The sequence below is a fragment of the Sorghum bicolor genome, chromosome 3, assembly GCF_000003195.3.
Source record: "Sorghum bicolor cultivar BTx623 chromosome 3, Sorghum_bicolor_NCBIv3, whole genome shotgun sequence".
NCBI classification, from domain to species: Eukaryota; Viridiplantae; Streptophyta; class Magnoliopsida; order Poales; family Poaceae; genus Sorghum; species Sorghum bicolor.
Window position 1 is genome coordinate 68856942 of NC_012872.2, and position 15164 is coordinate 68872105.

The 15164-nt window shown below is 46.0% G+C and overlaps 3 protein-coding genes across 3 annotated transcripts; 2 read left to right on the plus strand and 1 right to left on the minus strand.

The window, feature by feature from the left end:
- Positions 3505-4731, plus strand: LOC8063114 (protein STRICTOSIDINE SYNTHASE-LIKE 10). Its single transcript, XM_002456676.2, has one exon. It carries the CDS (start codon positions 3505-3507, stop codon positions 4546-4548), a length of 1044 nt encoding a protein of 347 aa, XP_002456721.1. The 3' UTR covers positions 4549-4731.
- LOC8063115 (5'-3' exonuclease) lies at positions 6055-8301 on the minus strand. The gene is made up of 5 exons (XM_002458803.2): positions 7813-8301; positions 7591-7722; positions 7261-7495; positions 6942-7164; positions 6055-6675 (listed from the first exon to the last, which is right to left on the minus strand). The coding sequence occupies exons 1-5, from the start codon at positions 8260-8262 to the stop codon at positions 6564-6566; spliced, it is 1152 nt and encodes a 383-aa protein (XP_002458848.2). The 5' UTR covers positions 8263-8301; the 3' UTR covers positions 6055-6563.
- Positions 11711-13461, plus strand: LOC110433337. Its single transcript, XM_021455222.1, has 3 exons — positions 11711-12145; positions 12348-12412; positions 13174-13461. The coding sequence occupies exons 1-3, from the start codon at positions 11824-11826 to the stop codon at positions 13204-13206; spliced, it is 420 nt and encodes a 139-aa protein (XP_021310897.1). The 5' UTR covers positions 11711-11823; the 3' UTR covers positions 13207-13461.

The following is a 15164-nucleotide window of genomic DNA, read 5'->3' on the forward strand; positions in this document are numbered from 1 at the left end:
CTCTCGGTGGTGTCCTTTCCCTTGTTAATGGAACGCTGTCTGCTGTCCATGGATATCAGGATCTGCCTGCTCCCACCATTTATGTGCTCATTTCCAGCAACAAGGGGGTGTGGGATGTCCTCAGAACCAGTTGCAGAAAAGAGATAATAATGGCCGTGTCATGGGCTCACAGAAACTACTATACTTTGATCATGTTCTGATGACTGACACTTGGGATGAAACTGTCTGCCTGCCATACCCTGCTTACTGACAGCAACACCTAACATCTCATTAGGGAAAGCATTAGATTAGAAAGGAAAACATGTTTCAGTCGAGTCTCCTTTGCATTAAGGAAAGCATTAGATTAGAAAGGAAAAACATGTTTCAACCTCCTTTGCATAGAGGATTACGCCACGGGTACCTGGGGCTGCCTTCAGAAAACAAGCAGCAAAATGACAAGGCTGCAGAGCAAACAGAAAAGGGCGGAGCGCTTGTGCTGCTAATGATGGGCATAAACTAGGCGTGGATGGAACATCCAGAGTCGCCGCCGCTCCTTCCAAGGTTGTCATCGTGTTTCTCAAACGACAAGCATGCAAAGTGGGAAAAAAACCAAAGTGCCAAAGTGACAAAAGGCAGGGCTGGAACAGCTGTTGCAAATAAAAGAACATGGGCTCCTGTGCAGCGGTTGCAAGGGCAAGGCAGGCAGAACTGCTGAAGACTGAAGACAGCTCCCATGTCTCATGCAATACAAAGCCCTTTGACTCCAACAGGCAACAAGCACCAGCAAGAGGCCAGTACAATACTGCACATTTCCAGAGTGGCCATGTGCTTGGACCTTGGAGGCGCCTTTAAATGGCCAAATCGCGAGAGCTTTCGTTCTGTCTCAGATAAGCTGGGACGCGGATGGACCGGGGGGCCGCCCGGTCGAGGCGGCGGGTCCAGGGCACCCGGTTTATCGGTGGACAGCTCGCATGTGCGTAGGCCGCATTTCTCTGGTGTTTTTTACCCCGTCTTTGCGCAAAGGCAGGACCGGTTTACATATCGCGGGAAAGAGAACGGGCTCATGATTAGCGGCGTGGACATGCGCCTCTATCATGTTTGACGTCTGCGCTATCCTTTATTCATCTATACTGAAACTCTGAAAGAAGAGCACATGCAATGCAACGGGCATAGAAAACTGTCGATCACGCAGAGCTGAACGACAGAGCTGTGGATGTGCAGTCTGACGACGCGGACTGGGACTGGCCTAACTACCTGTTAGATTACAAAACACGCACAAGCATTTCGCTGACAGTTGGGTTGTATTGGGTTTTAACAGCACGCGGGCTTTGCTTCGTTGCCCGAACAATGTGCCTAAATGCCGCTTGAGCTCCTTTGAACTAATATAGTGTTATGGGCGTGTTAAGACGTGAAAGTATGGTTATGTTGTACTGATTCAAAAAATATTTCGTCCCCCGTGTATTCCTGTTCCGTATCTGGTTCCACGCCGAGCTGGCTGGGAGAGCTGGGAACGTGTAGCCCGGACCGTGGCGGCGTGCGGCGCAGTGCAGGGGATCAGCCGAGGCATCCGTCCGGTCAGTGCAAGTACCATGTCCGTTGTTGGCTCACGAATCACGATCTAGCCCGACAGTAGGATCTGGACACTCGTACTCGTACACACAGCTCTCGTTCGTGCACGGCTCGCGCAACAACCGAGTTGTTCCTCCTGCGCAATTGTCTGCGTTCTCGCCGATCAATCTCAAGTCCCACAACCAGCTTGGGCGCGACGAGGGCCCTGGTCCCTGTCACGCACCACGACATCGGCGAACTGACGCAGGTCCGCCCATCCGAGGACTTCTAGTCTACTAGGGACAGGCGCCTTGTTTGGCCCGGATCCATTCTAGTGAACGAAACTAATTCAGCGAACGATCTCAGCGTCTTCCACTCCGCTGATGTCCCACTGACGTCATCTCAAAATTGATATAACTTCCAAACGGTTTATCTAATTTTCATTCTGTTTGCACCAATGTATTCTTCATGACGAGATGAACAAAACTAGATCCCACTTACATATATTTCAAAGATTTTTTTACGTAGAAATTTATATGTGTTAAATTATAATAACATATAACTTTACCACTTATGCACATAAATTATATTGATTAACTTATATACATAAGTTACATGGAATAACTTGCGTACATAAGTTAGATCTCATGACTTTTTTGTTTGTAAGTTTTGATATAAGTTATAAGTTAATTTGTTCCTTTGTATGTTAATAACTTTTGTGTTTGCAAGTTTTGTCATAAGGTATAATTTAGTTCATTCCTTTGTGTTTAATAACTTTTTATAAATAAAATATGTTTCATAACTCTTGTGTTTTCAAGGTTTCGTATAATTTATAAGTTATACATTATAAATTATATATTCTAAGTTATACTTTCTAAGTTATATCTGATTATTTGGTACACATAAGCTATTACATGTAAATGGTGTGTTCTAACTTATATGTTCTAAATTATATATGCTAGTTAGTACATATAAGTTATTTATAGAACAAAATTCTTCGAAACATATGTAAGTGGGGTCTAGTTTTATTCGTCTCATCGTGTAGAACACATTAGTGCCATCAAAATTAAAAATGGACACACCGTATATAAGTTATAGCATTTTAAAAAATGGCTTTTGTAGGTTATGTCAATGCTGACATCATAGCCAGAGAAAGAGAATGAAGCGAGAGATGCAATGGGGTTATGTCAGTGCTGTCGGAAATTGACCGTTGCTTTTGTTTCCATTGAACGTTCGTGAAATAGTGACGTCGTTGTTTGGGTCCGAGGCGTGACAGGACCAAAACCGTGTCCGTGTGCGCGGGTAAACCTGACAAAGGTTTGGGTTAAAACCGGGTTTTTTGGTTTGGTTTTACTTTTAGGTTGTATTGGTTTGGATTGAAACAGGCTGAAAAGGTTGTTGGGCCAGTTTGGTTTAGGCCCTATTAAAGTGGGTTGAACTGGTTTGGCTGTAAATAATAATGTTTACAATGATTTTTTATTCTATCTATCTATTTTTTGCTTTTGTTTATGGCTAAATATAAACAACAGCATTAGATGCTGGTGAAATGGTGGGTTGGAAATGTATTTTAATGGGTCTAACGCATAAGTGGTATGGTTTTGTGTGGATGATTGAAGTCACGGTCTAATTTGGTTTGGATTTGAGTTTCACATCTATATGTTTTGGATTGATGTGGGTTTGGTTTGGATCTCAGCCCACTTCAGGTTTATGAGCGGGCCAAGGTTCTCAAAATCCCAGCAGGTCCGTCTCGTAAACGAAATCTCCCGCCAACAGGAGCCGAGTCCGAAGGCACGACGGGCAGCTTCCAATTCCAGGGCCATAAAACGCGAGCCCCCGCCGCGGCGAGAGAGAGATACACATCACAAGACACGACGAATCCAGCACACGCTTCACGATCACGAGACTGTGAGAGTGCACGTAGAACGACGAATATATCCATCCCGAGGAAGAGCTAGTTGAACGACGTACAGGCACAGCATGGGTGGGCAGCGGCTCAATCTGACGACGTCGTCGCTCCTCGCCGTCGTCGTCCTAGCGCTTCTCGCCGCGCCGAGTGCCGCCGCCGCGCAGGTCAAGACGACCGACACGCGGTGGAGCTTCCGCCTCCCTCTACCCAGCGGCGTCAGCGGCGCCGAGAGCCTCGCGTTCGACGGCAAGGGCGAGGGTCCCTACGCCGGCGTGTCGGACGGTCGCGTCCTCAAGTGGGGCGGCAGCTCCGTCGGCTGGACCACGTACGCGCACAGCGCGAACTACAGGAAGATCCCGCTATGCACGGCGGGTGTGCTACCGTCGACAGAGACCGAGAGCCTGTGCGGCCGGCCCCTGGGCCTGCAGTTCCACGCCAAGACCGGCGACCTCTACATCGCCGACGCCTACCTGGGGCTCATGAGGGTCGGGCCGGGCGGCGGCGAGGCGGAGGTGCTGGCGACCGGCTCGGACGACGGCGTCCCGTTCAACTTCGTCAACGGCCTCGACGTCGACCAGGCCACGGGCGACGTCTACTTCACCGACTCGAGCGCGACGTACCCGAGGAGGTTCAACACGGAGATCATGATGAACGCGGACGCGACGGGGCGGCTGCTCAGGTACGACGCGCGGACGGGGGGTGTCACCGTGCTCAGGTCCGGCCTGCCGTACCCGAACGGCGTGGCGGTCAGCCGCGACGGCGCGCAGGTCGTGGTCGCGCACACCGTTCCGTGCCAGGCGTTCAGGTACTTCCTCCGCGGCGCTCGGGCGGGACAGTACGAGCTGCTGGCGGACCTGCCGGGGTACCCGGACAACGTGAGGCGGGACGGTAAGGGTGGCTACTGGGTGGCGCTGAACCAGGAGAAGCAGCGCCTGGACGCGACGTCGGAGACGGCTCCCGTGAAGCACCTGGTCGGGGTCCGCTTGGACGCTCAAGGGGTGGAGGTCGAGGAGCTCACGGCGGCCAAGGGTGTCACGCTGAGCGACGTGGCGGAGAGGAGGGGGAAACTGTGGCTGGGCTCCGTCGAGCTCGAGTACGTCGGACTCGTTGCTTGAGCGGCTGCGTGCCAAACCGCCAACGTTGGCTAGGTCATGTTAGAGTTAGGAATTATTGGATTAGCAAGTACGAGTAGCTCTGTTAGTTTCATGTCTCTCTTGTGATCTTGTGATGACAAAGTAGTATACCAACATTGTTATCGTATTGTTTGATTATCCGTTGGCTACTTGAATTCTTTGTTTGTTGATGAATCCGTCTCGTGGCACCGTTTTGCACAAGTTATTTTCCTGATGAAGAAAATAATAGTGCTTCAGGGTACGTACGTATGCCCTGTCCGTTCTCGGGTCCACGTCCATCCCTCCGAAGTTTCGATCGCGATCCCGGTGACGTGAGCAGCGGTGGTACACGCGCCGTCGCAGCAGTAAAGCAAACAGTGTGCGGCTAGTATCTGATATGGGTTTCACGGTTGACGCACATGCATATGCTCGTCACAGAGACACTGCCTCGGGTCGGGCCGGTGCTGTTGGCTGTTGCACGCATGGGGCGGCCTGGCGCCACTGTTCCTGCCGTCGGAACTCAGATGGACGTCAGGGGCGTACGTACTGTGCGACCTAGCAGGTATGTAATGTACTACGTACACGAGTACGTACATGCATGTATGCGTCATGTGGTCAGAAGAGTGAGCTCTGCCTGTGTTCAACTGAGAGCAGAGTAGCAGACACTGCTCTAATCGTAGTGTTGACTACGGAGAAGATGAACAACCGAACAGCAATGGGGAAAAAAAGGGCTGGTGATGAATAATGATCTGTAGTTTGTTTAAAAAATGAATAATGATCTGTACAGTAGTGGAGATGTTGAGTTACCATTGGCGTTCATCAGAGCAGGACAGTTACAGTAGCATCGTACATGATGTTCGCATACGCGCCCCTCCTTTGCTTAGGTTTTCTCTCCACTATGCGCTGATCAAGCACTACAAGTCTACAACTGCGTTGGAGATGCCATGTTTGTAATTGTAACGGAAATGAAAGATGGACATTTTTGTGTCTCCAATGCAATTGCATACTCAAAAGTAGCAATTGGGCTCCAGTTGGTGATGAAAGAAAGGAGCAAAAGGTAGGAACTTAAAAGGGGGCCTCCATGCTTTGGGAACAGGGAAAGCTCTGCATATTTGCCCCAAATCCTTCCTTGTCCCATGCAGGTCACAGATTACATGACCGGTAAAAGCGGCACTACACCGTTTTCAGGGTGAGTGAGATCATCAGACCACCAGATCCTCATACTCTGCTTGAAAAATAGTAGGGCGGTTCCAATTACAGTTACAGCAGACCAGAAAAGGGTCGGGGCCTTGGATTCCATTTGCAAACCAATTTCCACAGTTCGATATGCTGTACGGGATGTTTTTGGCAAGAGGCTCCCGTGATGCTCATTGCTGAATTTCAGTATCGACTACCCAGATTAGAAGCAGAACAAAGAAATCGTTCTGAATGACAGTTTAAACTACAAGGTCATATATATGTATTGCACCGAGTAAATAAAATTTTAGTAGTACAAGCAGTATCCGATGATAGCACATCATATAAGCTTCCTGTATCCTGACAAAAACGTTGGGACATCATACAAGCAGTAAATAAAATTTTAGTAGTACAAGCAGTATCCGATGTATATGTCTTAGTACAAGCTTACGATAAACTGCATATACATCAACGAGCTGCTACCAGTACAATGTACTCCATCTGTAATCTCCTGGCAACATAATTGTGGATTTTACAGGCTACGGCACAGTAGTAGTACCACTGCAGCTTGGTCCTGGTCTCCTGGATATTCTTAAGCTTATCCCGGACACCATGTAGCCACCAAGACACCTTCTATTTTACACGGCTACTCCAGTTCCACACATCACAAGCGAGAATGTGTGATGACTATTTCTTTGGAGCAAGGGTATACAGCATACGCAGTTTTTTCAGCAGCTGGCTCCTTCAACCTTTATGCATCCCTCTGTTCTGGTTAGATCATGTGGTTGGTGACTGGTGACGAACAAGTCCAGCTTGTACAAATGTTTTACTGTACCAGCTATTTAGCTTCTGCCTTGGCCATTAAATTTAAGAATGAAGTCAGCTAGAACATTGGTGTCATTGCTTGTGTTCCTCGTGGATAACCAATTATCATCAAACTGAACACTTACATCCCTGAGGCCGGAAAAAGGAATAAGTTGAGCTGTTCAGATCTATGCAGCATCATTGCCAAATACAAACCTATCCGTATCTCCAGTGAATATTTTCGTACTATTGCTTGGTGAGTGATGACAAAATGCGGCTAAGCATAGTTCAGTGTTAGACTACCAGGAATGACTTGAGCATGCAGAGATAGCACACATTAACCAAAGCACAAGCGTAGTACATGAATGATTGAATTTTTGCATATTTGTTACCATTGCAAATTGGAAATTTCGTACCTCTTCAGACTAAGAACTTCGTAATTTTTCCGTAAGTAATCTGCATGCTTAGTGAGAGCATCCTGGGCATAATCTTTGCCAACAGTTCTAGTTGCAGCTGTGTTTAGCAAGTTTTCTAATGAACCATGTTTTTGCAGTAGTTTCACTGCAGTCTTTCGACCAAATCCTGGAACCAAGTGCTGGATTCCTGGAACACCATCTGTTTCATCACCCATGAAGCACCCTGTGCAACATAGCTGGCAGTTCATTAGTTGTTCAAATATAACAGAGTCCCAATGGTTACAGAAATCATGGATCAATAACAAAGAAATATACTCACTAAGGCTTAAGTCTGCAGTTGGATCACACTTGTATTGAGCGACATAATGCCTTAATGTATAGAAAGACCATCGGCCAATCTCAGGAATGGGCATGACTAGCTGAACATCATCAGATATCAGCTGCTTGAAGTCTTTATCTGGTGAGGCAATGACAACTCTGTAACCTTTCTGTAAAACCTGTTCTGTCAAGGTAGCCACCACATCATCAGCCTCATATCCATCGACTCTTACAACCTGAATTCGCCGTTTCCAAATTGTCAGGCTCAATAATTTGACCTGAGAACAATTGAGTGACTGTACTAGTTTAAACATAGTGTTGGTTCACCCACCGGGACATTGCATTCGCGGAGAACGTTAACGACGCGCGTGTCAGCGCCAGTGCCGACTCCGCGAGCTCTATGCGCCTTGTACGAAGGCAGCAACCGCCTCCGGTACTCGTTTCCTCCTTCCCCGTCCAAAACCTAAGGCCAGAGAGAAAATCTTCAGAAAGAAGTCATCTAACGATCGATGATTCCTCCTGTGTAGAGCTGAAACAGCGAGCGTGTGCTCACAGCGACGACAGGGTCACGGAGGCTGACGTGTGCGAAGAAGAGCGCCAGCCAGCGCGCGAAGGCGCCGAGGCTGCGCTGGGAGCCGCGGAAGCATAAAGGATTGACGTCGAGGAAGAACACCCGGGGCTTGGTGGGCTTCGACGGGGAGCCGTCCCTGACCGACAGGTGCTTGCGGGAATGCCCCGCTGGTGACGCGCTGGATATGGCCGAGGTGGAAGCAGAGGGAGAAGAAGGGGTAGTGGCGGCTCGAGTCGCGACGAGGCGGAGCGGACGAGACCTGAGGGGTGCCGCTACCCCTGCGGCGGTGACCGGCGACGCGGCGCCCGCCCCCACGGTGGGCAGTGGCAACATCACCGGTACACGACGCTGGATGTTCGAGTTTGTGGATAGAGTGCCGAACGAAAGTACGAAACAGAGGAAGGATTTTGATGGGCTTCTGGGGAAGCCCATATTTGTTATTGGGTCAAAAGCCCGCACAATTTCTGACTAAATTAAGTGTGTAAGGCTCATCACAATTTCGAATTGAATCCAATTGCATTGTCATTGGCTTTGTTGCATCATCCATTGACGTGGTACTTCTTTTTTTTGTTGGTCTTGTTTAAGAGTCTCAAGCTTGTATCTCACGCGGACATCTTTTTTCCATCTATTGACCTGGCGCACTTTGGAGAAATCAGAATACTAATTCCAATCCAATTTTGTTGACACGGTTTTGGAATAAAATTCGGATATGACAGGAATATTTTTAACCACTTTATACAAATATATAATAAATTGAAGGTTTCTTGGAAATCTCTGGACTGATTCCCAATAAGAGGTTGCTTACAGTAAAGTGGCGCCAATTGTCATCCGGTGACAAGGACCCGAAGTAGATTAATGGGGATACCAATTCATGGTACGCAGGGCACATGTGTTGAGCAAAGCAACGCATATTCCAATTCCACGCCCAAATGAATATGATTGATTGGTTCCTCTGTCCAAATCAGACCCCATTATAAATCCGATAAGAAAGTGAAAGCTTTTGCAAAATTAATAAGTAAATGTAAAAGAAAACGAAAGAGGAGAAAGTGTAAGACTGAAGAAGCTCGTCTTTGTTTTTCTAAAAAACCTGTGTTGTGCATAACCAGTGCTCGGTGGCTCGGTCTGAACATCAGCATGACCCAAGCGTACTACAGGCCAATAGCTCCGTCAGAGAAGACTCTGAACGTCCGCACATGTTCATAACAAACGACCGCACAAGGAATGACCAAAGGCTCTCTGAACGCCGATTGATTACTCCGAAAGATCACCGTCGAGTATAGAGTTTCTTTCCACTTTTGGCTGGCAGCTAAAAGTTTTGCAACAGAAGATAAGATGATGCAACTGCCTGCCATCCCTGTGGAAGTCACCCAACAGCCTCGCAGGTGGTGGCGGTGCGACGACGGTGCCTCACCGTCACCGGTCACCGCACCATGTGATGCTGCCAACCGTCTCGTCGCGTTCTGCACTACTACACTATCTAGGACTAGGAAGGAAACTCAGCACATGCGTCAGGCAATCTCGCATCACACGGCACACAAGCAGCCGAAAGGCAGGCCTAAACAAATGGCGCGCGCACTTGCTCAAGCCCGGTGTCGTCGGTCCAACTCCAGCAGGGAGAATGTTCTGCCTGCCCCTTTTGCTTTGCGCTCCAGCTTTTCCATCCTGGAATCGTGCTGGACGGCCGCCGCGCCCGCACGCGCGGCATCCGCCGTGCGTTCCGCGGCCCGCCCACTACACGGGAGCTGCCAGCCGCCAGATAATCCCGCGTCGCCACCCGACGTGAAGGTGAGACGGGCGGCCGGACGTCCCGGTGGTGGCGGCGTCCGGTGGTGGGTTATGGTTTTGGTCACACAACCGTCACATACACGTACGCGCACGCGCCGGGTCGGGACAGTTGCCACTTGCCAGTTGGGGACCGGATTAAGAAAAACGTACGCCGGCGGGGGAGCGGCGGCGCGGCTAGAGAGCGCATGGCATGCACACGCGATCTTGCCGATGCTAGCTTGTCGTCGGCTACCGACTGGGCGGCGTGCCGGTGTGTGCAACCGCGATGTAGCTGCCGTACGTCGCGGTCCGACTTGATAGGTTAGCTAAGGCCTTGTTTAGGCCTTGTTCAGGTGAGGAAAACTTTTGGCTTCGGCTACTGTAGCACTTTTGTTTGTTTATGACAAATACTCCCTCCGTCCCAAATTATAAGTCATTCCAAGAATCTTTGAGAGTCAAAGTTTTTCAAGTTTGACCAAATTTATATAGCAAAATAATAACATTTTTGGTACCAACCAAGTATCATTAGATTCTTCATAAATCTTTATATTTTTCTCTATATTTTTTGTCAAACTTAAAAATGCTTTGACTCTCCAAGATTCTTGGAATGACTTATAATTTGGAACGGAGGGAGTATTATTCAATCATGGAATAACTAGACTCAAAAGATTCAGCTCGCGAATTACAGGTAAACTGTGTAATCAGTATTTGGTTTTGTCTACATTTAATACTCCATGCATGTGCCACAAGATTCGATGTGACGGAAAATTTTGAAATTTTTTGGAAACTAAACAAGGCCTTAGTTCCCAAAAAATTTTGCAAAATTTTTCAGATTCCCCGTCACATCGAATCTTTAGACACATGCATGAAGTACTAAATATAGACAAAAATAAAAACTAATTGCACAGTTTGGTCGGAATTGACGAGACAAATCTTTTGAACCTAGTTAGTCCATGATTGGACAATATTTGTCAAATACAAACGAAAGAGCTACAGTGTCCATTTTGCAAAATACTCAATTCATCCCAAATTGTAAGTCGTTTGACTTTTTTAATATCAAGTTTGACCACTCGTCTTATTCAAAGTTTTGTATAAAATATCACTTTTTTGTTTTGTATTGGTTTATTAATAAAAGTTCTTCAATAATGACTTAAATTTGACTATATTTGCATAATTTTTTTGAACAAGACGAGTGGTCAAGCTTGGGATAAAAAAAATCAAACGACTTACGATTTTGGATGGAGGTAGTATTTTGGAACTAAACAAGGCCTAAGCCACAGAAGTGGAAACGCGGCTGCAGCAATGCGTTACGTATGGGGCGGCGGCGGCCAGTTTTGGGATCTCTCGTTGTAGAGACGAGGCATTTGGGTTGTCCGTTTGCAGGGCGTTTTAATTTCCTTCTGGTCCAAGGAACCTATTGCCTTGCTAACGGCTAGTCTCTCCTATAATCCTCCCCTGCGAGCGTGTTGGTTGGTTAGCAATGCACAATAAACAATCAAAGTATTTCGTCAGAAACACATGATGAGAATTCCATTACATAAGGATTAGACCAAATTAGAAGCATACGGATAAACCATGTGAACTAATCCTCAAAATTTAAACACAAATAAACTAAACTCTATATTGATTCATTTTTCACTTAGGGGCAAAATCATCATGTCATCCTCAAAATTTAAACACAAATAAACTAAACTCTATACGTGTGTGGGCAACTCAAGGAGATTGCTTGAGTGCGGTGAATCCCTGTTCATATCTATGGCCAAGAAATTCTCGAAGACATAAGCCAATCAAATGTAGAAAGGAGCTCGATTGTACTATTGAAGTGTGACAATGATGATTCTATGCCATCGTCATAGCCGCTTCTCTATTCATGGTCGAAGACCCCACGAAGATAATAACATTTGTGTCTACTTCAGGTAAACTGTGAATACTAATATCTAGATCACCCTTCCCCCTTATTATCGAGCGTATTTACACGGGTCACTATGTAGACTCTTTAGTCGTAATAAGAAGCTATATTTTTTGTAACAAAAAAATCTCTAAATTTTATACCCTGCTTTGGCTATTTTAGGATAATAAAGTCATATACCTTTGGGAAGCACTCTTAGGCCTTCTTTGGCAGCCCAGAATCCCGCAGGGATCCCGGCCTTTTCCATGGGCTAATCAGGCCCGTGCCAGCCTCCCCCGGGCCAAAATTATGCACCATTTGGCAGCCCACGAAGTCGAGGAATGCGGCCCGCTTCCCTGTATTTTACTCGGGGAACAAATCCACGACCCTTTTGTCCGGGAGAGTTTCCCCGTGCACTCGCGAGCCGCCCGACTCCTTCCTCTCGCAACACCGCCGCCGCTCGCCCAGGCTCCACCGCGGCTTGCCCAGGCTCCGCCGCGGCTCGCCCAAGCTCCGCCGCCGGTCTCCATCCGGGAGAGCTTCACGTCGAGTCGCATCCACCCCATCATCCCTTCAACGACGCCCCGACATCCCATTTCCTCCTTCCGTCCGTTCTCCGCCGGCGACCTCCCTCCCTCCATCCTTCCGTCCGTTCCGTCTCGGGTGAGTAGTCTACACGCACCGCACCGGATCCATTTCCGGCCGGATCCGCCATCCATTTTGGTTGGTCCCGCGCCAGTCAATCGGCGGATGCGATTTGAATCTCATCATGGCCGGATCTACGCCACCTTGCCGCTGCTTTGTTTGTCTTCCCCGACGGCAGCTCAGACCCTCCTTACCTGACCCTCTCCTTTCTCCTTTTCAGTCAGGCCTTCCTCTGTATCACCAGTGAAGCAAAGGATCGGAGGCTACTCCATCCAGGGCAGCAAGGTAACCCAGCTTCTTCTGTATCTGTCTATGCTATATGCTATGCTCTAGGTTGGGATTAGTTCCGAGCTATCTCGAATGAAATCAAAAGAAAGGGATACACTGAGAAGTATATATCTAGTTTATGTAAAAAGGCGTGTATTAGAAACCCTTTCTTATTTCTAGACAGAGACTCTAGCCCTGATATTCTTGCAATCAAGTAAACATGCCTGTTGTCTTTCTTTTTTGATGAATGAATGCATGGATACACATAAGCTACTTGCTACCCTCCAAGATTCAGACTCTTGTCCCATGTATGCTTGCTGCTGTTCTGAAATTGCTACTAGTTCAACTGTTCGAAATCTGAACCTTGTGAACCATTCAAAACCAACAAGTGGTCTAAGTTTTTATAATACTTGTGTCTTTCATCGATGGTATTAGTCAGTCCCAGATGCAGCAGCAGACATAGGTTTTAGAAGTCCCAAAATCTCATGGATATTGTTTTTGCCTCTGCTTCTATTTTCAAGGAAAGATGTTGTCATTAGGATTTTTTGTAAAAAAGGCCAAACTAGTTGAGACATGCCCAGCTACTGCCACTTACTGTTGTTCATGCAAAATAATACTAGTGATGCTCTTCACAGTAGATGACGAGTTTATTTTTGTCTAGTCTTTCATTCAGAAAAAGTCTCTTTCAGTTAGATATATGCTATCTTTCAGTCAGAAAATTATGTTGGTTTTGTTTTGTGTGTCTTAGCTGCTAATGTTTGTCCTTTGTTTATTTGCAGTGCTCTTTGTGGAGGAAGTGTTGTATGATTTGAGAAGAAAAATGTTTTGCTAGCTGTAGTGCCTATGTGAGAAGCTCATGGAAAGGAGTTTTTTTTTTCTCAAACACTACCCATGAAAAAGAGTTAAACCATATATTTTTTAATTATGTCTTAGATATCTAGATGGTGACCATCTGTGATCTGGTGAAGAATGGATTGGCTGAGTTAAGTTTGCCACTTGGAACTAATTTTATATGTATTGGACTACGTCAAATAATTAGTATTGTGATTTTCCATGCATTATGCTCATGAAAAGTGCTCGGCATTGATATGAGGTTATTTCTCTATATTATTAAAAAATTTCAGTTTTTTCTTTATTTTCAAGACATTGTTTTCAGTTTTATTGCCGTACTTTGGCAGAAGTTCTCAGTTTTTTTAAAAGAAACAGTGCATACTTTCATACAAGTGTTGCTGTGCAGACAGTTCACGTTTTACTTGCTCAGGGCAATCTATTGCCAAACAACGTCAGGGAAAACCCCGCACCTGTGGAAGTCTGCCCTAGGAAGATGGGGGAATGAGGTGTTCAAAATATTTCCACGCGTAGGACTAGATTCCCAGGGAAAACTCCCCTGTGCTGCCAAAGTAGGCCTTATGGTTAATGATTTCACCTTGTCTTTGCTACTTTAGGATAATAGAGCCATATACCTTCGGGAAGCACTCATGTGGTTAATGATTTAAAAAACACAAAGAATGGCATGTCTGAGACTGGCTTTACATTTGCGAAAGGACAAACTTATAATGCAAGTTCTTCAAGATGTGGGTATAAGTCATGTTGAGATCCACTAGTAGCTATAGTTCATAGCTAATATAGCTATCTATTTTGAATATACGGGCTAAAAGGTGGATGTATTGGTGGTTTTGTCTATAATGCCCTTTATTTTCTATTTGCTATTGCGAGTCATGTGGATAGAGATAGAAAATGCAATTTTCTAATATATTAGTTGTTATTAGCTAGATTGGGATAGCTAGAGAAAGAGTTCTTAGCTTGGTGTGTCCAGCTAATAATCATCTGACTTATTAGCTATAGGTCCATTTAAATCGACCTAACTATCTTTTAGCAGTTAACTATAAATTGTGGTTCCAAACAGAACCATGGTCGTAAATGATGAGCACAATGACGCTGCACATTATTAACTTGTTAGCACAATTACCAAGGAGAGAGATGTTCATTTTATTTGAGTATATGATTCAAGCAAGTTTCCACTTTATTGCCCAATTGTGGTGACATTTCTCAATCAAAAGCCCATGTCTAAAAAAACTACTAAAAAACATTCGTGCTCAGTGAAAAATATATTAAGCAGACATATATAATTTTGTAAGAACTTTTTGGCATGTCTTGCGACTTATGAGAATATACCCACTAGTATGAAATAAAATTCTTCAGGATCGTATGAACTCAATCTCAATGTGTTAGAAACTTAGGGCTTGTTTGACACAGCTCAACATTACTAGTAAAGCTGTTTTTTTAGAAAATAGCTTCATGAGTGACTTTCTAGATGAAGCTAAGCTGTTTTGAAAAAAGTGTTTGGCAAAATAGCTTCACCAACTACTTCATGCATAGTTGAGAGAGAGAAATGAGGGAGAAGCTACAATAAGCTATTTTTTTCAGCTTCATCCAACTTTGTGAGAGGAGGGAAAAAACAGCTTCACCCATGAAGCTGTTTTGGAAATAAGTGTTTGGCAAAAAAACAGCTCACAACAGCTCATGAAGCTGTTGTGAGCTGTACCAAACAGACCCTTAGAATGAAGGTCGAATAGAATCTACCACACCCGATTATGATATTTCAGATTTACGTTTACTGGATGAAATGCACTAATCTTGCCGAGAGAGACGAGCCGCGATTTTATTCGGAAAGCCGTGACCCATGCTGACTCTCACGACAACATTGGTCCGCGCCTGCCATGTCACGCAAGCATTAACTGGACCGTATATATGCAGGCTACAGCTCATC

Excerpts from the sequence above, each read along its gene's own strand:
- LOC110433337 (XM_021455222.1), top strand. The coding sequence starts at position 11,824 with ATGCGGCCCGCTTCCCTGTATTTTACTCGGGGAACAAATCCACGACCC. Across the intron at positions 12,146-12,347 it reads TTCCGTCCGTTCCGTCTCGG|TCAGGCCTTCCTCTGTATCA; the intron begins GTGAGTAGTCTA and ends TCTCCTTTTCAG. Across the intron at positions 12,413-13,173 it reads ACTCCATCCAGGGCAGCAAG|TGCTCTTTGTGGAGGAAGTG; the intron begins GTAACCCAGCTT and ends GTTTATTTGCAG.
- LOC8063115 (XM_002458803.2), bottom strand. The coding sequence starts at position 8,262 with ATGGGCTTCCCCAGAAGCCCATCAAAATCCTTCCTCTGTTTCGTACTT. Across the intron at positions 7,165-7,260 it reads AACTGCAGACTTAAGCCTTA|GGTGCTTCATGGGTGATGAA; the intron begins GTGAGTATATTT and ends TATGTTGCACAG. Across the intron at positions 6,676-6,941 it reads GAAGTTCTTAGTCTGAAGAG|GGATGTAAGTGTTCAGTTTG; the intron begins GTACGAAATTTC and ends TTCCGGCCTCAG.
- LOC8063114 (XM_002456676.2), top strand. The coding sequence starts at position 3,505 with ATGGGTGGGCAGCGGCTCAATCTGACGACGTCGTCGCTCCTCGCCGTC.